Genomic DNA, 26,259 nt, shown 5'->3' with positions numbered 1-26,259 from the left:
TACAGAAACACAACACTGTGTAAAGTATTAGGATGGAGGGAGCGGTGTGTGTGTGTGTGTGTGTGTGTGTGTGTGTGTGTGTGTGTGTGTGTGTGTGTGTGTGTGTGTAGAGAGACAAACAGTAGTCCTGTTACACACCAGTCAGCAGAAAACAAACAGTCAGATTAAGCACATTTGTCACTATAGGAGTCCTCCATTTTGACAGGTAGAATATATGGTTTGTAATATTTACATTCTCCTCTAATGAAGTGATAAAGAAACTGCCGGTGAGATCACTAATGAGCTCAGGATGGTGACGCATCACATCTGAAACACTGCATGCTGAAGTGATATTAACTGAAATGCACCACCAAAATACTCTCAAATGCAAATTTCAGCGTAACCCTGTATGTGTGTGCATGTATATGTATGTTTGTGTGTGTGTGTGTGTGTGTGTGTGTGTGTGTGTGTGTAGAGCGAGGTGGTGAGCTTGGTGAAACAGTGTGGACTCTCCCAGAGAAAGATCCAGACCTGGTTCAGACACAGACGGAACCAGGACCGACCCAGCAACACCAAGAAGTTCTGCGAGGCGTCGTGAGTCCTTTTTATATGTCTGTTCATTAAAGCTGCACGGGGCAAGATTTTTATGTAACAATACACCCGTCTTATTAGCCTGAATCACAAAGTGGGGCTGCAGCAGAGAAGAGTGTCCCATCACCCCAATTGAGGCGATGTAGATTTGTACTATTTCCACAAATGACATTCTGGTGTCAGGTGTGGTCACAGGCAGGAAGTCTTCTCAGCAGCGAGTGAGCGCTCTGTCCAGAGAAAGCTGGACTCACCAGCGTTAACTTTTTGACTCTCACGTCCCTTTTGTTTCCTTTGGTATAAAGCATCACAGACCAGCGGGTTTGGTAAACATGACTGTACTGTGTGTAGTTTAGTGATGTCACGTTACTTGATGTCTGGGTGTTGAAGGTTAAAACGTTTACCTCTCGCTGCCATTTGGGCCCGCCAATGTGCAAATTGCTTTCTCATGGTTTTTCATGGTAGGTGTTGTGTAGTCAGGTCTTTACTGAGGTGTTTTGGGAAATGCCCCTGACACATTCAACAAATCATTCCTATATAAGATCCACCATTTCAAAACAAACTGATGCCTACTCTTACAAAAGTAGCAAAAAGTAAAGCACATTGTGGCCTACGATGTAAGTTTTGCTTCCCTTTGCCCACAATATAGTTATTTTTGAAGTCAGAGTCATCTGTGTTTTCAAAATATTGATAGAAAGTGAATTCATTCCAAAAGGGATTTGATTTGATTGATTTTGTGTCCTGCATCTATAAGATGCCCAGCCCTCATGGGCTTATAAGACACTATTTTACAATGAATTAATAACAACAAAAGCCAAAACTGTCAAAACTGATTTATATAGATAGTAATGAATGACATGAAATGACCATTCATTCATATGATTTGTTTGTTTTTGTCTGTGCAGTTGGCGTTTTGTCTTCTACCTTATAGCGTTCACAGCAGGGCTCGGCTCTCTAATTGATGTAAGTCTATTAATCCCTTTAATGTCTGCTAACAGCTATTACAGTTGCATACTATTTACACAGACAGAAAGAATACCAATGGGAGAATGTTGGCTGATTTATTGCAGGGTGTGAGCACTATGGACTTATATGCATGTCATGATCCTAGGTGGTCTTATTCTCATATTGTACACTATAACTTAATATTTGCTAACAAAGTCTAATCTTCAAGAGTTTGGCTCTTCTGGTGACTCTGCTGATGTTTGTTTCTGTCCTCCAGACTCCTTGGTTCTGGAACCACCGAGAGTGCTGGAGAGGCTATCCCAAACAGGTGAGCAGAAAACACTTTCCACTCAGCATGATTCAAAATGAAAGGTTTTTATCCCTTTTGGAAAAAAATGTGAAATTCATCAGTCAATATTTCAAAAACACAGATAAATCTATCCTCAAAAACCAAGCGAAGGTCTTTGGATGCCCCGTAACTCATAATATAAATCCGCAAAGCAGCAATGCCAGTAAGAGTAGGTGTCAGTTTTTTCAAATGTTGGATACTTTGATTTTAAATGAAACTTTTCAAATAGTCTCCTGAATTTTTAGATAGAATACAATAGGGTTGGATCAGCATACAACATTAACCTGCTCTCTGCTTTCCGACACCTTCAGACAACACCTAAACACTAAACACCTTTTAAAAAAAAACAATCACTGTTTTAACAGTAGCTGGGAGGGACCCACCAAAACCTACAGGCCCAGTCTTCAGGCCATCTAGAAGGATTTAGTCACACCACTGACCATGGGTCCACAACACACACAGACCCTCAGACCCTCTGGTACCCTCCACCCACTAACTTTCATGTCCATTCCTTCACTTCCTTTACACTAGAGTTGTTTTTTTATGTTAATGGCTCTTTCTGTTTTCATTAACCCTGCCTTGAGTTTGAAAGGCTAATATTTCTGAATTGATGACAGCTCGGTATGCCTGGAGGTCGGCCTCCTCCAGCTCCGCTCATTCCCCCTCTCTCTCTTTTTCCTTCTCATCCACCAGTTAAGACATTCCTCCAGGGGACCCAGCCCTTCCCCAAGGGGGTCATGACCTCGAACAGAAAACACTAGAAAAAAAACACAAGCCCGCAGCTCTCTTTATCTGCAGTTACACCGATTACAGCCCCTGCAGGCCCAGCCATAATGCTGCTGACCTTTTCCTTTTCTGAGGTTTTGTGGCCTCTAGCAGAGAGGGAGGATGTGTTTTTAGGGGTTAAACGCTTCAGTCAGCTTCCTTCTATTGTGTTGCTGGGGACTTTGAGTGCTGCATGCTCTGCGAGAGGTTCGGTGTTTTGATTTTAGATAGCACACCGCCACTTTCTTTGAAAGTGCACTCATTTCCCACTTTTGAAAGCAAGTTGTGGTTTGCGGTATGTACTGTATGAGAGTGTAAAAGACGCTCTGATGTGTGGAGAGTCTCCAGAGCCTTGACCAGTCATTCATGTGCTCCAGGTGTGCTGAACCATGAGTTTCTCTATTTCAGCACTACACACACACACACACACACCAGACAGGGTCAAGTTGTAAATGCTCAGCTGTGGTGGTTTTTAGGGTCAAATGGATCTTTCTCAGCCCACAGGTGTGGGATGGAGCCGAAGGCGGTCTGCAGTATCAGTCCATTCCACTCTGTTAGCTCTTGAATGACCTCTTCCTCGCTCTTTTATTAATATAATTAAAGGAATACACCAACTTTTTTTCGCAATACAAGCACTTGGATTGACTTACTGTTGTAGTTAGAGACTGGCAGCAGTTTCACCAAAATGTGTCAGAGGTTATTCAGTTTGCCATGTTGCCTGCTAATGTTTTATCATACTGTGTCAAGTGGATGATAAATACCATCTTAGCATCTCAAAAGCACCGTAGCGCACTAAGTAAGAGTGCAAAGAGATGAAACTGATACCTGTTGTTGATCAAAGAGGTTATTTGCCAAAAAAGTCACCTGTATACCTTTAATTAATATACACTTATTGTACACATAAGGCTTTATCTACAGTATCTTTTCCCTGTACTACACAGAGAAGTGCAGTTATGGAAATGACACATTTCTATGTAAATTCTAACACACTGTCTCTCTCTCTCTTTCTCTCATTCTCTAGCCTGTGGCTGAGGCTCATTACTGGTATTACATCATGGAACTGGGTTTCTATTGGTCGCTGCTTCTCTGTGTCTCTGTGGATGTCAAGCGAAAAGTGAGTGTGAACCTGATTCTCAAGGACGCACCCACCCACACACACACACACACACACTCACTTTAGCAGAATAGCTTCCTCTTGCTTTTGAAAGTGCTTTTAGTCCATTCACAGTCTGTTCAACAGTTATCTTGTCTGATGGGTGTGTTATATTTCCTCTTATCTGCCGCCTGGGATTTGAGCTTTTAATCAAATGGTCAAAACCAAAAGCCAAATGTCATCACTCAACCTCCGTTTGGACTTGTTTTTTTTTGCATCATGCACTCCAAATGTCGATAGCACCATTAACCGGCAGTAATTTGTTTTCCTCTTGTACGATTATACTTAATGCTGGATTAAGCACTGGATTATTTGCTGTTACATCACAACTTTGTGTACAGTACTTCCAAATGTTCCCATTCTAAAACCGGGTGAGGACTATTTTCTCATGGGGATGCAGGATTTAGAGTCGTCATCCACTTCAGAATGGGTTTTTTAGTTTATTTATTTTCACATAATGTATAATACACTACAGCAGAAACAAAAGAAAAAAATGGATATGTGTGTTCAGTCTTATGCCGGTCCCATCCCCAGAAACTAAGCCAACCTAACCTAAATGTAGCCTAGCCAAACCATCCAGACTATATTGTTAAGCTACCAACTATCTCTCAAAATTACTGGGAACTAACTATAAAGATCAGATACTCCACTCCATGAACATCACGCATGGACTAAAGTCTGTTTGTAGTTGGTGTCAGGTACAGTACTGATTCATATGAGGTTGTAAGATGCTGATGAAGGAAATTTGATATTGAAACACAACAACAAATCAATCTGGACGGTATATAAATCGGTCTTTGTAGTTCATGGACTGTACTGATTTACAAGACCACAGATGCAGAACTGCTGAAGCTCGGGTTATACTATATCTTCCTAATACTGTGTGGTCTTTTTGTATGTGTGTGTGTGTGTGTGTGTTCCAGGATTTCAAGGAGCAGATAATCCATCACATTGCTACCATTTTCCTCATTGGTTTCTCCTACTGTGCCAACTATGTGCGGGTTGGCACGCTGGTGATGTTGGTGCACGATTCCTCCGACTTCCTCCTGGAGGTAAAACACCAGAGCTGAATTCCAACACGTGTTAAGTGATTCATTCATCCGTGCTGAAACATTAGAAACAGTATAATTTCCTTGAGCCGTCTCTTTTCCTCCTTGCATCCTCCCTGAGTCCATTGTTAAGAATATATTTGAGGAGGAACTACGAGGAGGAATCCTTCCCAGACCTTGTCATGTACTTTTTTAGAGGCAAGAGAATGAGGAAATACAAAATGACGTTAATGTAAATGAGTCTAATGAATTGAAAGGTGAATGAATGTCACTGGCTACAAAGCAAAGCCTATTGATATGCAATTCTGGGAAATGCAGAAAAAGTTGCACATGACTGTGTACAGTGTGTTCATTCTTCTTCGACTCTCCTGACAGTCATTTCACAAAAAGGTCACGGGGAACTAGACTTGAATACAGGCATTGTGTATTCACTACTGGAGTATTGCCATTCTTACACCCCTAACACAATATAATCCTGAGTCCAGTATAATCGAACACATCGGGGTTGTAAACAGCAATGCATTATAGTCTGTGGTAAAAATAAAAATACCCTTTATGGCTGCTAAATTCTGACCTCCTGAGAGACTCTGAGGCCAGCAGGACAATAAGGCCTTTGTTCCTGGTTTTATGAAGCTGTTTTGCCTGGGTGTCACACTTCACTGATAACATCTGAAAATAATGATTGTCACCGCTGATGAAATATGTAGAACTTGTCATGTGACCTGAGGCGTGACTGGCTGCCGTCTGTCCTCTGATGCAAGGCAAAAAGGGACAATAGTATTGGTGTCAGGTTCAGCCAGTGACTTCGTACAGCCAGGCACTGCACTTGTCTATTAGATTAGACTAATTCCAATATATTTTATAACTAGTAATTATTAAGGAAATCGCATGTAGAACCATAAATGTAGAACCACTGAATTATTTATGTTAGAATTTCAAATATCCAAACTGACCAGTTGACTAAATTAATCCAAGGTGCTATACTGTATGTCCATTTGACCTTCACTGCCTGAAGTTCATCATTCAATATCTCTGTCCTATCAGTTATTTTGTAATAGGTGTCTCATTTTGGAGCAAAACCCTTCAATTTCCTTTTTTTCAACTGCACATTAGACTATAGGGAGCATTTTGGAATATGCAGGCTTGTTTTGTATTTAGAATATAAATTGTCCCAGTACTTGAATATGTCCTTAATTTGAATATTTAACTAGTTGAATAGCTGCCATTGCCTGATAAGTGATGTTCAGTCTATCTACTGTATACTGTGCCACTGTGTGCTAAGTTTAATTTCAAATATTTAAAACACTATTCTTCCATTAATCAAAGTTAATAAAATAGGGTTAGGGTAGCCTTGTGGTTAGCGAGACTGCAATGTTTTAAGAGTGTTTGGTGCCTTCTTTGTGCATTCTGTGATAACTAACTACGACTATCCTTTCCCCCCTAAGTCTGCTAAGATGTTCAACTATGCTGGCTGGAGGAAGACATGCGACACGCTGTTTGTCATCTTTTCTCTGGTCTTCCTGGTCACCAGGCTGGTCGTGTTCCCTGGCAGGTAAGACATGCTGGTGGAAAATGGTACTTTAAAGGAGATATCCTGTCACAGCCAAGGGTAATATAATGAAGGAAGGCATTGTCAATGGTTGGTATGTTTCCCACCATTCTCATGTTATGCTTCCTTTACATGGGAACATAATCAGCGGCCTAGTGCTCTAGACTTCCCATCCAGCTACACATTTGGGTCTACATGGATCAAAGTGTCTGGTTAGGACCAGGCAACAAAATCAGAGAATAACATTGGAACTTTGACACAGACGAGCAAAATGTTAATGTCTGTGAGTAGCAGCTTCAGGTAGTGCAACTATTTCACTGATATTACTGTACTAGTAAATTGAAGTGCACTTGATTTATGAACGTATAGCATACATTCTGATAATATCAAATGGACCTGTAGGTTGAATATGATTGAATATGTTTAGTCATCTGCTATTGTATTAAGCTGCTTGGTTTCTGCACATGACCCAAGAGAGTGGGTCAACACTTGAGAAAACACCAAAAATGTGTTTATTGTAATTTTTGAAGTGTCTTGATGTGCCTGCAGTTTGACACCTGGTCACCTGGGTGATTATTTCTCATTGTGTGTGTTTTCCAGAGTGGTCCACTCGACCCTGGTGGTGTCTCTGGATTACTTCCAGCCCTACTTTGGTTACTACTTCTTCAATGCCCTGCTACTGGTGCTGCAGGCGCTGCACATCTTCTGGGCTTATCTCATCCTGCGCATGGTCTACAAGTTTGTGTTCTTGGGCAAGGTGAGAGGACTCCTTTGTTAAAGCTGTGTCAAACTACACAGCTCTGTGCTTTCTGTGGGAATCATATCACTGTATAGGAAATACAGACAATCCACTTTAATTTAGTCTGTTATTGAGGATATATAATCTATTGATGCTTTAACCCAAGACAAGACACAAGCTCTTCTCATTCAGTGCATTCAGCAAATAAAGAGTAAGGAGTGCTGCCACTTTGGTACATGAAGTCATTTTGTCTCCATAGGTGGAGCGAGATGAACGCAGCGATGAGGAGAGTGAGGTTGACGATGACGAGGAAGAGGAGAAGCCTGAGGAGGAAGAGGAGGAGCGCAGCTGGGAGCAGAGAAAGGGTACAATCAACTCCAAACTGGCATCGCTGGCTAACAACTGTGTCCTGAACAACCTGACCAACCAGAGGAGTATGAACAGCAGGCTGCCCAAAGCCAGATAGTGAAACTGTCCCCTTCCCCATCTGACCAGCCTCACCGGACGAAAGGTGTGTTTTCCCTTCTGACCACTGGAGATTAAATCAATACTGACATGTGATTAATATTTATGGCTTGTGTACGTCCCACATGGTCCATTCATGATTTCAGATCAGAGTAGGTATTAGGGATAAATACCGGCCCAGATATACCTTATTACTGTCACCCATGCTACTGAATGTTGTAAAGATGAATTCGGCCAAACAATCAAACCCTGAATTTCCTTTGCTATACGTGTGTTACTTTCACATCAAGTAGTATGTGTTGGTTTTTCAGATTTTATATTCATGCCTTAGGTGTTTTTTCCACTGTATGATAATGGATTGTTTGTAAATACATAAGGATATTAGTACCGACTCTGTTAGAATGCATTTGTTATCCCTTTCTTGACCAAGAAGAAATAACTAAATGACATTTAAGTTAGCTTTTTATACAAAATCAAACTGTTATTTAATATAATGTTATGACATCTTTTAAACTGAACACACTAAAACTATATATAAATAGTAATTCACTCTCCCAGCTTTGTACCCAGAATACACAGTATGATTGATTGTACATAGCCTAGTGGAGAAAATTGATTGTAGTTAATTAATCTGTTGATAGATCACTGTATAGCCTAATTTTCTATGAACGATTTACTTAACAGGTAACTTCAACAGTTAAATTGTTTTAATCTTTGACAGAATACATAGGATAGCGTCTGCAGAAACCCCTTACATACAGTATGTATTTGTGGGATAAAGATATATTTTTCTGTGGTAGGTTTTTGTCAATGTCATGTTTTAAGATCACTTCTTAGAATAGTTATGGTGCCCCCTGGTGCACAAAAGAAGAACAAACCCCTGTAGGATAGGCACTTCCCATGCCTGATATGATGATGCCTTTGCAAAAAAATAGAAAAATGTTCTTACTTTAGAAATAGGGACTTACTACAGTATGTGTGGTTTTTTTGTTTGTTTCTTTTTCTATTCTGAATGTCATTGTGACAAGAGAGTGGCTAGCAGCATGATTTACCCACAAGGTTTTTGTTTAGGTTTGTGCTACTGGACTTTGTTTTGTGCCTTGGCTGCTGTTTTTACACTTTTCTGTGACAAGCACTTGATATTTAGCTCTGTGTGCTGGTGGGAATACCTTTACTTGACTAATATATGGGCAGGGTCTTACTGTGACTCGCCCCAATGTTTTGCCGGAGGATTCGGAGAGCCAGGTAGTGCCTAGATGAGCCCTGAAGAGTACCCACACTGATGGGTTTTATTGAAATGTGAGATGATATTTGTCTACTAATGTAGAAGGTTATATGGCTTTGGTGAAGAAAGGTCTTACTGAAATGTAAAGATTTAATGATTTTGATAAAAGTTGATAGCATATTTTGATATGAATAAACTGGGTTCTGCCACTTTGCTAGGAACAGGAGATAATTAGCTGTATTTTAATGCTTGTATTTTTGCTCAGAGAGATTTGTCAACCATGACATGTATTTATCCATCAGACACTGGAATACAGTGTAGGAAATGGCTCAGAGACTGAATGACTATGTTGTTGCTTGGCTCCAACCAGGTGGGTTACTATGGTTTTGTGATCATCAACAGTACAGCATGGAGGTCTTGTTCAGAAACCATCGTAAACTACATCACACACACACACACACACACACACACACACACACACACACACACACATACACACACACACACAGTACCTCATACACTACCAAAAGTTTGTGTCACATTTATTTCTAGGTTAGTATGTTCAACCCTTTACGATATGTGGTTGTTGTGTCTACATACTTCATCTAATGTGTTCTATAATCTTTTATATCAAATGTTAAAGAAGTAGAAACTGGTTTCTGAACAGGGCCACATCAGCAATGTGGGATTTAAAATGTAGAGCACTAAAAGGGCTGATCCACTGAATGACTCACGCTAATGACTGCTATCGGATTATACTTTTTTATTAGAAATATAATGAAAAGTATATAACTGTTATAACAGGAGAGATGCCATGGTTGCCATGGCAATAACATATGACTGGTCTTTTTTTCTTTTTTCTTTTATGAGTGCACATATCTTGTTGGTTTGCTCACTCTGTGGCCAGTTCAACACTTTCAATAAATTACTTTTATTGAACAACCAAACGCTGTATGCTGTATCATTCAAAGCTTATTTTACTGTGGATTTTACTAGTATTCAATGTGTGTTCATTCAAAACCTGTTTATACGACTAAGAAATTGCTTTTTATATCTGGATGCAGTTCAGCCACGATTCTGACTATTTACATTCTGAAAAAAAAATCCAAAATGGCACTTCTAGTAGACTTAACTACAGATGGGGATTTACAGTAGGATGACATCATCAGGTACCATCATGTGACCGTTCTCATGGTGACACATCCTCTTAGGGGCACTGGGCAGGGAATGGCATCATCTACTTCAATGCAAGTGTCTATGTAAGGGTCCAGCAGCACCATGTTAGGGAATGCTTTGTTGGTCTTCTTCTCACTGACCAGGTAAATCTGTCCGTTGACTGTGGTGCAGCCACAGAAGAACTTCCTGTCCAGGCATTCCTCCTCTAGCACAGTCCACTCATCTGTCTCCACGTCCAGACGCAGAGCTTGGCCTCCGAACAGGTAGAGGGCACCGTTGAGCTCTGTGGCCAAAAGGTCATATCTGGGGATGGGGCAAAAACACAAATGGGTGTATATAATTTGCATGGTAATACATGTAAAAAGAGAAGTTATTTTGAAACTTAATGATATTCTACTCATCAAATTTCAGTTTTACAACATCAGAGAAAGAAATATAATCCCACACACTGTCTACACTTGCCTGATACTTTATTGCAACGTTTCAGTCAACAAAACCTTCACAACATCAAGACCTGATGACAGTGTGTAGGATTATACTTCTTTCTCAGTATCTACCTTTTTGGTTTTTGACCTACGCACCTGTCACTCAAAGACTTTTAGGTGTGCAAGTTAGTTTTTCTTTAGTTTTAAAGTGTCAACAAGCAAAGCAGATTGTAACACATAAAGAACCAGCGCATGTTTGATTTGAGATTTCACTCACCGTGGAAACGGAGAGTAAGAGACCACATCCCACTGATCCTCCTCCACCAGGTACCTCTGAATTCCACTATACGCCTCCCCGTTTTCGTCCAGTCCGCATGCCACATAGACACACGATCCCAGAGTAGCAGTGGCTGCCCTCTCCACAGCCCTGACCATGGGGCTGACCCCCTCCCAACCCTCCTCCGATCCCAGGACTAGCCTCTCTACGTCAGCCACGGGCCCTTCATCCATACTGCCGCCCAGGACATACAGCACCGACTCCAGCCCCACGGAGCAGTGGCTGTGCCTGGACTTCTGCAGGGCCGGCCCATCCACCCAGCGCTGGTTCCCACACTCGTACATCCGGACCCAGTCCACGTTGAACCACAGCACGTCCCGGAAGTAGCCGCCGGTCACAACCACACTGTCTCCTAGATGATAAGAGAATGAGACAATAAAGAGATCACAAACTTGATGTTGAAAGACACATGAATATTGTCACTGTCGGTGAAAACCTTGTAGAAAAACAGCCTTGTATTTAGCTTGACCACCATATATTTTTGAGTTTATCCACTGGGGTTGGAAAGGCCAAGGGTTGAAGAATTTGCTCAACCCATAGAGGAACAAGTAATCCTTCAATTGGTTTTCACATAACAATAGCAATATGTTAATATGCAAGATATGGGTTATGTATTATATGCCATGTAACATAAGGAACAAAAGCAAATGACTGGTAAATCCCTGCATTTACCTACTGCACCTAGACAATAAATACACATAATTAGCACCATGATAATTGTTCAACCCTGTACGAATCAACAGTTTCATTACCATCCTCATCTTCATCATCATGAACATCATCACCATCCTCATTATCAAACCATTACCTACTGCAGCAACAGAGTACTGTGTGAGGTTCTTCCTCTGCAGAGGGGCACAGTTCTGCCATCTGCCGCTGAGCGGGTGAAACTGGTACAGCGCCTGTTTCTCCTGGTCATGAGGCCCGCCCAGGACAAACAGAGTCTCTCTGGCTCTGGTCCTACACATTGACCTGCCCATAGACCAAGATGCTGGGAAATGTTCATTCAATGCACAGATGAGCTTGGCTCTGGGGTCAGACCCTTTGATTCTGGTCAACAGTTCAGTCAAATAGGGTAAGGAGAGACACTCTGGCCTCACCAACTCTATTAGCTCCAGAAAGTGTTCCTCTCGTTTGGGGTCAAAGGTCGCCCAGCGCAGGGTGACCTCCAGGGCCAGGTCATCTCTGGGGATGGACAGGTCGTCGCTGGCGAGAAGGTCTGCCACGCTCTCCTTGGACAGGGACAGGAAATCTTCCTCAGAGGCGACAGCGGGGAAGTGTGTGAGCACCACCTGACGTGCCGCGATGTACAGCTGTGTGCAGCCCAGCTGCCAGGCGTAGGCCATCATCCCCAGACAGTTGCTGAGGTGGAGCTCCCGCTCCAGGAACTTGCAGCACAGCAGCCTGGCTCGCTCCAGCTGGAGGAAGTCTGCGGTTTCAAGGATCCCCAGAACGTTTTCTCTGTCCAGAGGTAGGACGGATGTCTGGCTGTACTCCATCAACACCCGAAAGTGCTCCAGGCGAACTCCTTTGATCTCAACCTGCCTTTTGCTGCTCTCTATGCCACAGCCGAAGAAGAGAGCCCTGAAGTAAGGGCTTTGGAGGGCCAGTCGTTGACGGTTGACATAAAAACTCTCTCCCTCTACCTGTAGCATGGCGTCAGGGATCACATCAGGCTCAGAGTCAGGCTCTTCTTCATGTAAAGAAGATTCATCCTCCTCCAGTGTTGCAGTCTGCTGAGAGTGAGCTGTGAGTGTAAAGCTCTGAGTTTCCAGCTCCTTGTCGGCTCTGCAGGCCATGTCACAACAAACAGCCACACCAACAGTCCTCTGCTTACTGCCTCTGTCCTCTCTCTGGTTTAGAGCACACCAGCCAGTGGTATTAATAGTTTATCTCCCCCTGACTGCCTGTTGGCTACCCCACTGATGCAACAGGGAAAGGAGGTCAGTTTGGAAAACAGATGCTAATTATAACACAAAGACCCTCTGCATGCCAGTCACTTTTTAGTTAAGCATTCCATCGTATTTTATTATACAACTGTGTTTGTGACTCTGAGCATGTTCTCCTGTTTGTTAGAAGTTAGTAGAGTCAATAAATTGAAATGTTAGTTATAAATACTGGTCATAGATCAGTGTCAATTTAAGTGCAATTTAATGCTGTGTGAAAAACATTATAGTGTGCGTTTGACAAGTAACCATAAAATATTTACACGGTTTCGTCTTGATCATGCATTTTGCTATTTTGCTCAGCTACATGCGCTCGACGATTTGATTGGTGGAAGATTTCACAGGTCAAAGTTGAACTTCCGTGTCACTCTGCGAACATGGCGGTGAGTTCGTATGATTTTCGTCTCCATTGAAACAGCATATTACTTTTAAACACAAAAACATTCTCACTTAAATTCCTGGCAAACGTTTTTTACTCTAAACATAACACGACATATACAACAACTGTTTGCGAGCTAAATTTAAATAGCGGATTCTTTCTTGCATTTGCTAACTGGTTAGCCAAGCAAAGCTAACTAGTGTTTGTGCTGGCTAACTTGCATGTGACTTATCCAAAAACAATGTCCCTTTCCACTGTGTAGGATAAAGAGAAGAAGAAGAAGGAGAGTATCTTCGACTTGTCAAAATACATTGACAAACCAATTCGTGTGAAGTTTCAAGGAGGACGAGAGGGTGGGTAACGTTAGATTAACGCTAGTGAATAGGCTAATCCAGCTAGCTAGTACTTTAGCGTTAGTCAATTTAGCGTTGCATTAACGCTTGATAGATTCATGTCAGAGTCGTTTTGTTTTTGTTTGGCCACTTGATAGTATCACGGGAAATGAAACGTACATGAGAAGTGTCTGTGGTCCAGCTCTTGAATTGTCACCGTACAAGTCACTGCATGATTCCTCCTGAATCTAATCCTTACACTTTGTTTTTCCCTCACAGCCAGCGGCGTCCTGAAAGGTTTTGATCCTCTGCTGAACCTGGTGTTGGACGGCACAATCGAGTACATGCGTGGTAAGAGCCACAGTGGACATCTGATCTGAGAACCAGTTGCCTCTTATAGGTCACATCCTAAACTAGTCCGGATACGTGGTGTTTTCTTTTTCTTTCGTTACGGGAGAGAATGCCACTTGAAACTCCATGCCATAATGTGGCAGTTTAATGTCGCCCTGCTTCTCAGCACACACGCTTGCCTTGTGGAACATGACTTAAAACCTTTTAATCAATTGTTAGCATCCATATGATCCACCAAACAACATTTAGTTACCCAGTTTCAACCTTTAGAAGTAGTTTGTTATTCTTCCAATCATCTAAGACCAAAACACACAATGGGAGGTGGAAGCAAGCAATGTGAATCAGCTAAAGATTTTATTGAACTATATGTTGTGTGGTACGTCATATGCTGAATTTACCAGCGCAGCCTAACAATTTGACAGCTAATCACAATCTTAAATTATGTTCTAATTTGCTGATAAGCAAAGGAACATGCATCTACCAGATTTGGCATGGAGATATACCTGCCGTTCTTTCCCATATAAAGGGTGAAAGAAAGATTGGCACATATTCAGGCTTATCCAAAGTATACATTCATCAATTTATTTCTTTTGAAGCACAGTTTTGGATCAGATTGCACACATATACCAGGAGATTTGCCTGTTTGGCTTAGTCTTAGTGCATTTCAATAGACAGTAGTGCATTTCAGTGTTTTAAAAAGAATTAAAATTGTAAGCTTTGACTCTTATGTGTCTGTAACCTCCGTCTGTCCAGACCCAGATGACCAGTTAAAGCTGACAGAAGACACAAGGCAGTTGGGGCTGGTGGTCTGCAGAGGGACGTCCGTAGTGCTGATCTGTCCTCAGGACGGCATGGAGGCAATACCAAACCCGTTCATCCAGCAGCAGGATGGCTAACGCACAGCCCCTCTCCCTCGGTCACACATATACACACACATGTACACACACTTATCTGTTTTGTGAAGCATTTTTTTTTGTTTGTTTCACAATCATTGTTTTTGTTTTTTCAATCATGTAACAGTAATAATGCATACCACAAAGCAGATTTCTGTTGTGAAGAATCATATGTTGGTTGATCAGAAAAAGGACACTTGAAAGCACTTCACTTGTTTTGAGTTGTGCAAATTTGATAATGATGTTTGAGTTGTAAAGAGCCCACTATTTTGGGCAGTGTTAACAGTACCGTTTTCTTTTTATCCAGAATAAGTCAACTTTTTACTGTTCTTTGTTTTTGATAAGAAAATAAAATTTAAAAAATCATATTTGTCAGGTCTGTTAAATTGTGCATTCCCTTGTGCTCCTGCACATTTTAGATTCACAGAAGGAGAACTAGATGGCAGCATTTCACGCACTGATTTTAAACATGTTGCAAGAAAACTTTAGTGAACATTGACATTGTTTTCTATTAGTAGCACAGCTGTAGTCTTGAGTCGAAGAGCCTTTTTCATCTTGCAGGGACTGAGGTCTTTGATTGTGATCTTTAGCGTGTGTTTATGGAGATAAAGGGAGTGTGTGTTGTGTGCAGAGATAAGCCATTCAAGCCTGTCTGCACACCGACAAAGAGACATTTGTGGTTTTAACTGCTTTGGGTTGAGAAGCTCTTCAAGCTGGGTGGGGGAATAATGCAAACTGATTTACCTTTGTTAGGATTCTTCCTTTGGGTGGATGGCAGGAGGGGCTTCATGTATTATTTCAGACACATGCCAAACTAAATCTAAAACATTTTTGTTAAAACTTGTTGCCAGTTATTGTCTGAGATAAAAAGAGGGAGCTAAATACAAAGAAATTATCTCTACCTTATCTATCACACTTTTTAATTGGTAGTGTTGTGTATTTTTCTAGACTAGTAAACGTCTACATCTTTTGGCCTCCATATCTCACTTAACATAAGTAAACCTCGATTTGTGAATGTGAATTTTTACAGCTCACATTTAACTCCTTCAGCTGGACAAATCAAATACCACTGCATGTGGCCCTGTCATCCTGAGCGGAGCACTTAAAGGCATAGTAAGGGACCAGAACTGATAAGAGAAGCAGGCTAGAGAGACTGTAATCCTGGTAAAAGAAGCCTAATGGTTTGCCAAGTGTAGTGAGCCCAGGGCATGGAGCCAGAGGTAAAGGGAGAATTCCAGGGCGTTTTGCCCCTCCTCTGCTGCTCAGTCACTGTGTCAATGGAGCAGGCAAGGCTGCAACTAGAGGGAGTAAAAGACTTCACTGAGAGGCATGTCGACTTTTTTCATCTATTTTAAAACTGCCCTTTTTCTAGTCCTGGTTTTCTCTAACTTTCTGTAGTCTGCGCTGCGTAAAGAAGATGTTTTTGTTTACCTGGAGATTATGGGAGTTATTGAGGAGACAGTAGAAATGCCTGTGCACACCGGGGTGTAACCAAAAAGCGCCGCTGCGCCCAGAGGGATCAGGACCGGTGGGAGGAGGGTCGGCAGGGGATTTCTGAAGCTGAGTCGACGAGCTAAACTAAAGGTGAGCTGCCTCCATGAGTGACACGGCACGCCCCTTGGCAGGTGGAACAAATAGCGGACCTCTTGCTCTTGTCTCTTCTCTTCCATCCATGTATCTATTCTTGTGTGCGCCAAGTCATCCACCGACAACTGCGGTATATTGTGAATGTCAGCGTTCAGAGGTATCGGAGACGGAAGAGGTGAGTGAGTGTAGTTGTAGAACATAAAGCCTTTATTGTTTAATGCCCCGCAGTGTTATGCACCTGGAGGCGACGTGCGTAAAATGCTGGTGCACTAAATGTCTTCAGGGAGTCCAGGCATTGAAAACTTTTGATCTGTGAGCTGTTAAAGTTTCCGAATATTTCCTTGTTTTTACTGTGACATTTTTCCACATCTAATTTGTGATCGGCAAGCAACATGGCCTCCCTGGTCTCTTTTACGCACGCCCATATAATCACAGCCAGCTATCCCGAACGGAGTTAACGCTGCTGGCTACTTTTTTATGACGCTTAGCTTGTCCTTAGGTGCACCCGGTTGTTTTGTCTTTTCTCTTTAAACCTGCAGCCGGCCTTTATTCAATTTGTTTCCAGGGTACATTCCCTAACCTTAACCCTATTTGGATTAATTTTACCAATGGGACATCATTCCTTTATCCTTATGAACACCGCGCCCATCATTGTGAATGTCATTGTTTGTTGGATGTGGTGCATCTTGTTTTCTTCAACAATGTGCACATAAAAAACGATTTTTCAAATGGACTGCAGGTACTGGCTATGCCTATTACATGCTGTATAATTCTGTTGGAGACATCTCATTCTGATTTTATATAGGCTTCTCTCTCTCTCTCTCTCTCTCTCTCTCTCTCTCTCTCTCTCTCTTAGATAGGCCTCTTTTAAGATTTTAGGTAATATTGAAAACAGATAATTATAGAGCAACTGTTTTTTTGTTGTTGTTTTCAAAAACCAGGCCTGGTTCATTTTGTCTTTTGGGCAAATATGATACTGGAGACAGTGGAATGTGAGTTGTGAGGTTGGTGCTGTGAATCCAACATGGAGGAGAAGAAGGATGGAGGAGGGCAGTGGTCCTCTGCAGGAGCCTCCTCTGCTCCCTCCAGCACTGCCTGCTACAGGAGCATCCTCCTAGTCTTCCTCCTCGTCTTCCTCATTGTCGGGGTCTTCGTAGGTCTGCTTATCGGTGGGTCCAGTCACAGTAACTTCAAGTTCACCACAGGATCACATATACATAATTACCTTTTTATAACATACAATATCATACAGGTGTAACGTGTAGTGAGTCACATCTATACTATGCTATGCTTTGTGAAGCCACAATCTGTCATTTCTAAACTGATCAAACGAGTTATTCTTACCTAAGCTTTATATAGCATTTATGCCCTTTAATTACAGATGGCATCTTTAGGTTAGGGATGGAACAATATATTCAAATTCAATATATCGCAATACAAAAATGTGACAATACGTATCGTGGGTCAGAAAAATGAATCGTGATATTAGCTCCATTTTATTCTGTTGTAGTAATCACAAATGAGACGATTTCACAAGCTCTCCATCCAAATTATATAATTTGCACTTTGTAATGACATTTTTAAATTGTTGTTTACATTCTAGCAAGCCAATGCCATCGCTAGAAAGATTAGTGTCTCAGAAATAAACATAATTCTGCACTGTCAGACTTTGTTGTCATTTAAATTTTATTTATTACATCGTATCATGGTTGTATCGAATCGTGAACTCCATATTGTATATTGAATCGTATTGTATCGTGAGATAATCGTCCCATCCCTACTTTAGGTATTAACCATTTCTCCTCTGTCATTGCCAGCATACCTGGTGCAGGAGCAGCATTACTTCATGGAGACAGTGGAGCTGAAGGGTCTGAAGTACGACCCCGTCCTGCAGGATGAGAACTCTGGCTTCTCCATAGTGCTCTCCTCCGTCCTGAAGACCAAGGTTAGTGCCAACCAGCACCACTCTGAGGGCCTGATCTTTTCCTTTGCAGTGTTTAATGGTTTATTTTCACTTTCTTACAGATTAAAAATGTCTTCATTGCCTCATCAATATCACATCACTTCGTTGATTGTAGTATTGTTGCCTATGGGTAAGTGTGAACTGGACCACGGTAGCTCATTTTCTCCAAGTGAAAAATCATGTTTGGAGTCTACAGATCAAACGGAAAGGCAGGTCACGCTGTGTTTTTCCTGTCTTTCCAGTAACATTAATGGTGATGTGATGGCAACGTTCAGACTGGTCTTCAGGGTGTCCAAGGTCCAGCAGTATTCGGACAACTTTGTTCAGGACTTGCTGAGGGTGGGGCTCAACTCAGCACTGCATGGGAAACCGCTAGAGGTGCCTGAGTTTGGAGACATCAACGCTATCATCTTACTGGGTAGTAAAACTGTACTGTCATCAGTTGACCGTCTATGGTCCATGGTCCTATAAGTGTATATAGTTGGAATAACTAAAATAGGGTACTATGTTTTCTTATTTCTCCACTGTGTATTGTCCATAAACCTGACTTTATCTTACTGTTTGTTTTGGTTTCTCCTCTCCCAAGGGGCCAGTGGGAAGTCATTCTATGCTATTGGAGATGAGATGATAGGTGAGTGTATGTTTTGCAGATCTGGGTCAAAAGGTAGTCGCACATAACTCTTAACCTTTGTTTACATCTGCTCGGAATATCAAATGGGTCAGGTTTACTATATCAGGGCAGAGAGCGAGAGGGAAGTTGTTAATCACAGCAAAGTGTGGTAAATTGAAACGCTATCCAGTGATTGTTTAAGCCCATCATTGTATTGCACTATGGAGCAAACCGCACCCATCTGGCACCAAAATATGAGAAAACAAATCATAAAAGAACATTGTTTATACTTTGTTTGACCCAGGTCTGATGTTTTCTCACAAAAGATTCGGTAACACTTTATTTGGATAGTCCAATTTTGATACTTAGGTGACAAAAGTGGATGTTTAACAACGTGTCACTTGCCTTTTTGGTGCATTTCCACAGATTATGTAACCCTAACACTGACCTTATCCCATCCCTAACCCAGACATTGAATATCTATTATAGACTACTAGACTACTATCACTTGACTTGACTAGACATTTAGTGACACATTATAGTCACTTGGTAGGAAGTTCAGTATCAACATTGGACTATCCAAATAAAGTGTGACCAAAGATTCTTCTAACCTCCTTATTTACTCGTCTTGTACACTTACAACCTGCCTATTTACTTGTCTATATCATATCTTCTTCTCTAACTCTCGTCTTGTTGTTTATCCTCCCATCGGTCCAACCCTGCTGTGCTCTCCAGCCAGGTGTCCTGACAACACCTTCACCTGTGACAACGGGGAGTGTGTCACCAAATCCAATCCAGAGTGTGACTTCATCACTGACTGTGCTGATGGATCTGATGAAGCTCGCTGCGGTGAGTGGCTCTCCAAACTACAAGTTATATTGCTGTAAAACAAAGTTCTATTACTGGATTTTTAGTCCAATATGGTTATCACACATTGGAGCAGAATATATTGGCACAAACAGGTCGTATTGCAAATATTAATTGATTGGTTATTGACTTAGGGGTATGAATAACTCTCTCTCCCATTACTCACTGTCCCTCCCCTCCTTGCCTCTGTCTTTGATCACCTCTCCCTCTCCCCCTCTCTCTCCCCCCAGCCTGTGGCACCCGTCCCGCCATGGGGAGTCGTGTTGTGGGTGGCGAGGACGCTCGGCTGGGGGAGCTGCCATGGCAGGTCAGTCTGAAGCTGCACGGACGCCACACTTGTGGAGCCTCCATCGTCAACGAGCGCTGGCTGGTCAGTGCGGCACACTGCTTCGAGAGGTAGGCTGCGGTTATCGTCATTCACCAATGAGTATGTTATCACTTCTAAATTGGTGAAGAGTAATTTGTAGATCTCTAATACAGTAGTACATGGTTTTATACTCCACCTGTTTTGTAAGGACTACATGATAATCTAATTTAGGAGAATTTAGGGACCTTTGGCGTCATACTATTCAGTAATTTATATGCATAATCCTAGGTAAAAAAGGAAAATGTTTAAAAAAAAATCTCTCATCTCCCTCTCTTCTGCTCTCAGGGACAACGACCCCAAAGAGTGGACGGCCATGGTCGGAGCCAGTCTGGTGAGTGGTGAGGAGACCGAGTCCAGAACAATTAACATCAAGTCGCTGGTGGTGTCGCCATTCTACAACCCTCTGACCACAGACAACGACGTGACTGTGCTGGAGCTGGAGACGCCCCTCACCTTCAGCCCCTACATCCAGCCCGTGTGCCTGCCCTCCCCCTCGCACACCTTCGCCCCGGGCCAGAGCTGCATGGTGTCAGGGTGGGGCGCACTAACCCAGTTCAACAGTGAGTCTACACCTGTACATAACAGCATGACGAATATAAAGTGAAAAGGAGTCATTCAGAGAGTGTTATCGTCACATCTTCAACCAGACCACATTTTTCTGTCTCTGTATTCATGTAGTTATTCCAGACTTACATGTTATCCTCTTATCCTAGAAAATGATCCTATCTTACTTCACTGTCTATGAAACAGCTCTTCATATTAACCATTTTCACTGATGTACAGCTGTAATTCTAGTGTCCTGTGTGTCCTGTGTTGTTCAGCTGAGGTGCCTCCCACACTGCAGAAGGCGGTGGTGAAAATCATTGACTCCAAGGTGTGCAATAAGTCCTCTGTGTACAGAGGTGCTGTCACTCGCAACATGATGTGTGCTGGATTCCTGCAGGGCAAGGTGGACTCCTGTCAGGTCAGTGCTGGAAAACACTTGCTTTCTTGTATTGTCTTGCTGTTATGAAACTTCACAGCAACGGATCAGAGTTTCAGTTGGTTGATTTTTTCTAGCTCTGATCCTAACAACTAGGGCGGATATAATTCATATCTACAAAACAATCAACTAGTAGTACACTCTCGTTTGTTTAGTTTTACCCATAAAACTTTCTGAGTGTAGTGTAGAGTATAGTTTTACAACTATATGGAAAACAGTACAGAGAAGGTAGCTGCCATTGTACATGAGCTATCATTTTACATTTTCTCACAATTTGCCTTGCGGCAGAGTTACACTGATGCTCTGCTCCCCTTTTGTTGTCCTGAATGTATATGTAGGGCTAAAAGTGTACATTAACACTGGTTCCAACCTAAAAATAGAGGCCTGTAGGCTCTTATTTCCATGTTGTCATAAGATGAGGTTGTGTGCTGTTAGCATAATAGGGGAACCATGTTTGAAATGTGGAGAAACATGTGATTCACCCCTAGTGAAGGCTCAGTCCCAGCCTCCCAATACAGTGCAATCCAATTTAATTCACCTGGATTCTTCAAATTCAAATTCAATTCACAGCCCATCATATGGCCAAAGACACACAAGTGATAATAATCTGACACGTAAATGATCCCAGTATGGAAATTCTCTTTTCCCCTGAAGGCAGGGCTACAGAGCAGTGACCCTGCAGCTGGTTTAGGGATTTAGTGTCTCGCTCAAGGAAACAGCAGCATGCTTGCTTACATGGGACTTGAACCTGGGTCCTACTACACCACCCTGCTGCCCTGCCCCTATAGTTACTACAGTATACGTATATATCGTTGTTGGGGGAAAACTTTGTATCTACAAAATGTAAACGTTTCAGGAACTAAGAAAAGAAGCCTTGTTTTTAGTTTGACCACCAAGTATTTATCGAACTGGGGTTTTTGAAAGTGTTTCAAATGCCCAAAGGTCATAGAATTTTCTCAACCCACAGAGAAGCATGTAAACCTTCAACTGAGGTTATAACAGCAAAATCACCAAAATAACATTACGAGGTTTTCACAGGACAATAGTGATATGTCTGCTTGTCTGCTTGTCAAAGAATCAGGGGTTGTGTGTTTTTCCTGCAGGGGGACTCTGGAGGGCCCCTGGTGTGTGAGGAGGCCCCCGGGAGGTTCTTCCTGGCCGGGGTGGTGAGCTGGGGCGTGGGTTGCGCCCAGATCAACAGGCCCGGGGTCTATTCCCGCGTTACCAAGCTCCGCAACTGGATTCTGAGCTACACAGATCCCAGCCTGGTCCCGCATCATCATCACGCCCTGTATGTTCCCACTGTGCCAGTTACCGTGCCGGGGGGGAACTTCAATAAGCCGCCTGTACCCAGGACCATAGCCATGGCCGTGTCCTCCCTGCCACCCCTGCCTGGTAATGTCCTGGGACACTGATGTCTGTTAAGAGCAACTTGACTAATTCAATAATTTATTCATCAGTCCAACATTCATCAGTCACTGCACCAAAAGGAAATGTGTGTAATTTTGCAATATGATAAATCAAGTCTGGGAATTGAAGTCAATCATAAATATGGTATCACAAATACATTACACACTGATTTATTTTGCAGTCAAATTCCCATGCTATTCTGTCCATCGTGTCTCCCAGCCTTGAACTGCAGTGGGAACTTCCAGTGCAGCGCGAGCTCCTGCATCAGCAAGGTGAACCCAGAGTGTGATGGAGTCCTCGACTGCCCCAACCAGGCCGACGAGAGAAACTGTGGTGAGTTCTGACTGCATCCAGCACACTATGCGTCAGGAGGAAAATAAAACATAAGGAATCGAGGAAACAGTTTTGAGGTGTGCTTTTGTTCTGGTTTCAGACTGCGGCGTGCGTCCTGCGCTGGGCTCCCATAGGATCGTGGGCGGAGTGACGGCTCGTAGAGGGGAGTGGCCTTGGATCGGCAGTCTCCAGTACCAGAGGCTGCACCGCTGTGGCGCTACGCTCATACACAGCAAATGGTTACTCACTGCGGCGCACTGCTTCAAAAGGTACCGTCTCTCAGCTGGATTTCATACACAGAATATCACCTTATACAAACTTACTGATTTACTTGATTTAGCACAGAACAACATTCAAAATCGTATTCATAAAATGATATAATGATGTACTCCAAGACGGTCAGTAAAAGTTTGTTTCAAGTTGAGCTGAAACTTCATTGATAAAATTTTACCTTAACATTACAATTACATACACTAATATAAAAAATAACTGTGTTGATCAGAAGAGGAACGCTGCAAATATGGGGAGTCCATATGTAGAGAAAAAAGAAGAAAAAAATCCAAGGCACTCTCCTCTGTATAAAGTTAAAAAGCCTTTATTATTCTTGGCTATTTCATGTTAAAAGGTTAGAAAATGCACATTTCTAACATTTCATGTTGGCTATTTCATGTTAAAAGGTTAGAAAATGCACATTTCTAACATTTTAACATGAAATAGCCAAGAATAATAAAGGCTTTTTAACTTTATACAGAGGAGAGTGCCTTGGATTTTTCTCTTCTTTTTTCCTCTATATAAAAAATAACTGTTAGTTTTATCCAGAATGGTGTTGAGCATGTTGTAACACTGTCTCCCTTCCTGCCCACACCAAAAGTGACGCCAGCCCCTCCAGCTGGTCCGTGAGCCTGGGCTCGGTGCTGCGGTCCGGGGTCGGAGCCCTGGTCATCCCCATCCAGAGGGTCATCCTCCACCCGGCCTTCAACGGCACCAGCATGGACAATGACGTGGCTCTGCTGGAGCTGGCTGTACCGGCCCCCAGGTCCTACACCATCCAGTCTGTCTGTCTGCCCTCGCCGGTCCACCGCTTCCTGAAGAACGCAGAGTGCTACATTACAGGCTGGGGATCCATGAGGGAAGGAGGTGAGAGATTCAGGTTCTTACTGTCATTCAGGTACAGTTTTCCCAAAAGTGTCTCACTAGTGCAGTAACAGTGTGGATACATTACAACAAACTGGATCGTTGTAAATGATAAGCCAGATGGGATTTAAAGGCCAAAAAAGGACAAAAAAAATCTGGTGCACAGTGTGTGGATAGTGGCAAGACAACCATCAAAGGAACAAAAAATGAAACATATTCTTGGCTGTAACCGCACACCCAAGACCCAGGACAATGGAGTTGGTGCATCCCTTTTAATCCATTTTATGTCCCTTTTATTGGAAGATAATAAAGAGCTACGTGTTCTGGTTATGGCTTCATCAGGCTCCTTCAGAGTACAGGAAGTCAAATATATAAATAAGGAAAACATGTCACCTCATTAGCCAGTAGGCATTTTTTTTGCTCCTTTGGGATCTAAAGACAATTAGTGCAAAATGTCTGTAAGTGAGACAGTGGCTGGTGAACACACTTGTAGCTCAAGTGGCAAAAATCAGCAAACTGGGTTCATGATCAAGTGAGGCGCACCAGGCAGTGACATCATTTTGCTCTCTGCCCATTCACTTACAAGTGAATATGATCCAAAATGCTATTAAGAAAACCAACCCTTCTCAACATATTCCAATTCCATATTCTAATCAAAAAGCATAAACTACTAAAATAACTCTAATTCTAACTCTAATTATTCTCCCTTTTCCACAGGTTCGTTGACCAACCTGTTGCAGAAAGCTGCAGTGAACATCATCGACCAAACAGACTGCCAGCAGTCCTATGGCAATGTGCTGACTCCTAGCATGATGTGCGCTGGGTACATGGAGGGCGGCAGGGACACCTGTCTGGTAAGATGTGATACAGCATGCGTGGCACAAATACCTTTTTCACAGCCTAGAAATGGGCCGGGCATCTGGGTGGTACGAGCTTGGCAGCATCCTAGTGGTAAGATCATGGACCAAGATTATACTGGGGCTCAGAGGCTCTGGGAAATAGGGCCATGGCCCAGATAATTCTTTTTACAGTGGATGGTTAACCAGGCCAGAGCAAAGTAAGGCTTGCCTTTGACTCTTTAGGGGTTTCTAAGACTTTCTGGACAAATTGTAAGATATGAAATAAATCATGGCTTGAAAATACTGTCGTACTAATGCTTTATTATAATTATGGTGCGAACTTGGCGGAGAAAACCTGAGTATTGTTTATTCAGGGACATTACTGCGCTTAAGTGAGAGATGCTTATCTGACGGGAGAGAGTAGACTTTCCTCCCTAAAAATACAGTGCTCCCCTTCTCACCCTCTCCCTCTCTGTAATCTTCTTATGTAAGGAAACCCACATGCATTCCTGTCTCGGTCAAAGCACCTGGCATCTGACTAGCTATCCAAGTGACATTCTCTTTGCACCTCTTGTGTCTTTCCCTCTCGCTCGCTTTTTCCTCTCCTCCCTAATCAATTGTTTTATTCTTCTTTTTTAGCGGAGACCCGAGCGCACAGAGTTAAATATGATTTTAACAACTTAAAGGAGGTTTTTAATAACAGCCGCTCTCTTGATCCCCTCCCTCTCCCTTCCTTTTTCTGTCACCCAGGGCGACTCTGGAGGGCCTCTGACTTGTCGCCAGCTCTCCGGCCAGTGGTTTGTCGCCGGGGTGACGAGCTGGGGACACGGATGTGGACGAATGGGTTACCCGGGGGTGTACACTCGCGTGACGACTGTCAGGGAGTGGATATCGAAATACCTGCCTTTCTGAAGTCACACAGGAGGAGAAAAAAAAAAGGCAGTTGCACCCAGAGAGAGATGACAATCCACTTGGAGACGGTGGATATTCCCCCCCGATACATCTTCTCCAGAATATTGTACTGTACAAGACGGACTCAAGTCATGCTAGTAGACAAGTCAACACACACAGATGTCAATTTTAGTCCCTATAGACACAGGCATGTTTTCATTGTCTGACCTGTGTGACCTACTGGTCATGGGTGCTGTTTGTATTACTGTGCAATCATCTGGACTTGGACCATCCTCTCCGACATGTACTGAAGAAATAAGGAGAGCCCAATGGAAACATCGTCCCGAACTGTGGCATATGGACATTCTACTAGCGCATGCATAATGGGAAGTTGTGTATTTATTTTACAGTTATTTATTTTCCTGATTGATAAAGCATACATTGAGCTATGTAATTTTTCATTTGTGTGGGGGTTCAGAATATATGTGGTTCATTTATTGGTATTTTTTTCCTTGTCTTTTTTCATATCCATTATTACAGAATTACAGTGAGACTAGGCCACAATGTACCATTCATAAAAGCAACTCAACAGGTTGCCTTGTTGATATATTTGCAGTCTTTTTGAGAAGAA

The 26,259-nt window shown here is 42.5% G+C and overlaps 4 protein-coding genes across 4 annotated transcripts in view; 3 read left to right on the top strand and 1 right to left on the bottom strand.

Annotated features, from left to right (window-relative positions):
* The window catches only part of cers4a (ceramide synthase 4a), a 16,264-nt gene extending 6,517 nt beyond the window's left edge, over positions 1-9,747 (top strand). The window contains exons 4-11 of the mRNA XM_071925970.2: positions 455-573; positions 1,473-1,530; positions 1,790-1,840; positions 3,648-3,740; positions 4,703-4,831; positions 6,274-6,380; positions 6,978-7,134; positions 7,376-9,747. Coding sequence (XP_071782071.1) covers positions 455-573; positions 1,473-1,530; positions 1,790-1,840; positions 3,648-3,740; positions 4,703-4,831; positions 6,274-6,380; positions 6,978-7,134; positions 7,376-7,582 — 921 coding nt within the window. The 3' untranslated portion in view covers positions 7,583-9,747. The remainder of the gene's footprint in view (positions 1-454; positions 574-1,472; positions 1,531-1,789; positions 1,841-3,647; positions 3,741-4,702; positions 4,832-6,273; positions 6,381-6,977; positions 7,135-7,375) is intronic.
* Positions 9,748-9,981: 234 nt separating this feature from the next.
* LOC139932285 (kelch-like protein 23) lies at positions 9,982-12,543 on the bottom strand. The gene is made up of 3 exons (XM_071926006.2): positions 11,553-12,543; positions 10,685-11,096; positions 9,982-10,285 (listed from the first exon to the last, which is right to left on the bottom strand). The coding sequence occupies exons 1-3, from the start codon at positions 12,541-12,543 to the stop codon at positions 9,982-9,984; spliced, it is 1,707 nt and encodes a 568-aa protein (XP_071782107.2).
* Positions 12,544-13,046: 503 nt separating this feature from the next.
* Positions 13,047-15,024, top strand: lsm7 (LSM7 homolog, U6 small nuclear RNA and mRNA degradation associated). The gene is made up of 4 exons (XM_071926025.2): positions 13,047-13,073; positions 13,332-13,422; positions 13,681-13,752; positions 14,506-15,024. Exons 1-4 carry the CDS (start codon positions 13,068-13,070, stop codon positions 14,646-14,648), a joined length of 312 nt encoding a protein of 103 aa, XP_071782126.1. The 5' UTR covers positions 13,047-13,067; the 3' UTR covers positions 14,649-15,024.
* A 1,117-nt stretch (positions 15,025-16,141) lies between these two features.
* On the top strand, positions 16,142-26,111 carry tmprss9 (transmembrane serine protease 9). The gene is made up of 16 exons (XM_078285744.1): positions 16,142-16,229; positions 17,174-17,401; positions 18,050-18,177; positions 18,258-18,325; positions 18,438-18,613; positions 18,782-18,826; positions 19,541-19,654; positions 19,903-20,068; positions 20,325-20,599; positions 20,861-21,003; positions 22,125-22,416; positions 22,651-22,764; positions 22,865-23,033; positions 23,636-23,901; positions 24,616-24,752; positions 25,488-26,111. The coding sequence occupies exons 2-16, from the start codon at positions 17,257-17,259 to the stop codon at positions 25,647-25,649; spliced, it is 2,400 nt and encodes a 799-aa protein (XP_078141870.1). The 5' UTR covers positions 16,142-16,229; positions 17,174-17,256; the 3' UTR covers positions 25,650-26,111.
* The last annotated feature ends 148 nt before the right edge of the window (positions 26,112-26,259 follow it).

This window comes from Centroberyx gerrardi, chromosome 9 (assembly GCF_048128805.1).
Source record: "Centroberyx gerrardi isolate f3 chromosome 9, fCenGer3.hap1.cur.20231027, whole genome shotgun sequence".
Lineage (NCBI taxonomy): Eukaryota > Metazoa > Chordata > Actinopteri > Beryciformes > Berycidae > Centroberyx > Centroberyx gerrardi.
Note: the sequence above shows the minus strand (reverse complement) of the source record. Positions and strands in the feature narration are given on the sequence as shown.

What these genes read in the sequence shown, in the direction of transcription:
- tmprss9 (XM_078285744.1), top strand. Translation starts at nt 17,257, where the DNA reads ATGGAGGAGAAGAAGGATGGAGGAGGGCAGTGGTCCTCTGCAGGAGCC. An exon ending in CTTCGTAGGTCTGCTTATCG is followed by an intron (nt 17,402 to 18,049) that starts GTGGGTCCAGTC and finishes TGTCATTGCCAG; the next exon opens with CATACCTGGTGCAGGAGCAG. An exon ending in ATCTGATGAAGCTCGCTGCG is followed by an intron (nt 19,655 to 19,902) that starts GTGAGTGGCTCT and finishes CTCTCCCCCCAG; the next exon opens with CCTGTGGCACCCGTCCCGCC.
- LOC139932285 (XM_071926006.2), bottom strand. Translation starts at nt 12,543, where the DNA reads ATGGCCTGCAGAGCCGACAAGGAGCTGGAAACTCAGAGCTTTACACTC. An exon ending in GTACTCTGTTGCTGCAGTAG is followed by an intron (nt 11,097 to 11,552) that starts GTAATGGTTTGA and finishes CTTATCATCTAG; the next exon opens with GAGACAGTGTGGTTGTGACC. An exon ending in TCTTACTCTCCGTTTCCACG is followed by an intron (nt 10,286 to 10,684) that starts GTGAGTGAAATC and finishes CCCCATCCCCAG; the next exon opens with ATATGACCTTTTGGCCACAG.
- lsm7 (XM_071926025.2), top strand. An exon ending in GTTTCAAGGAGGACGAGAGG is followed by an intron (nt 13,423 to 13,680) that starts GTGGGTAACGTT and finishes TTTCCCTCACAG; the next exon opens with CCAGCGGCGTCCTGAAAGGT. An exon ending in CACAATCGAGTACATGCGTG is followed by an intron (nt 13,753 to 14,505) that starts GTAAGAGCCACA and finishes CCGTCTGTCCAG; the next exon opens with ACCCAGATGACCAGTTAAAG.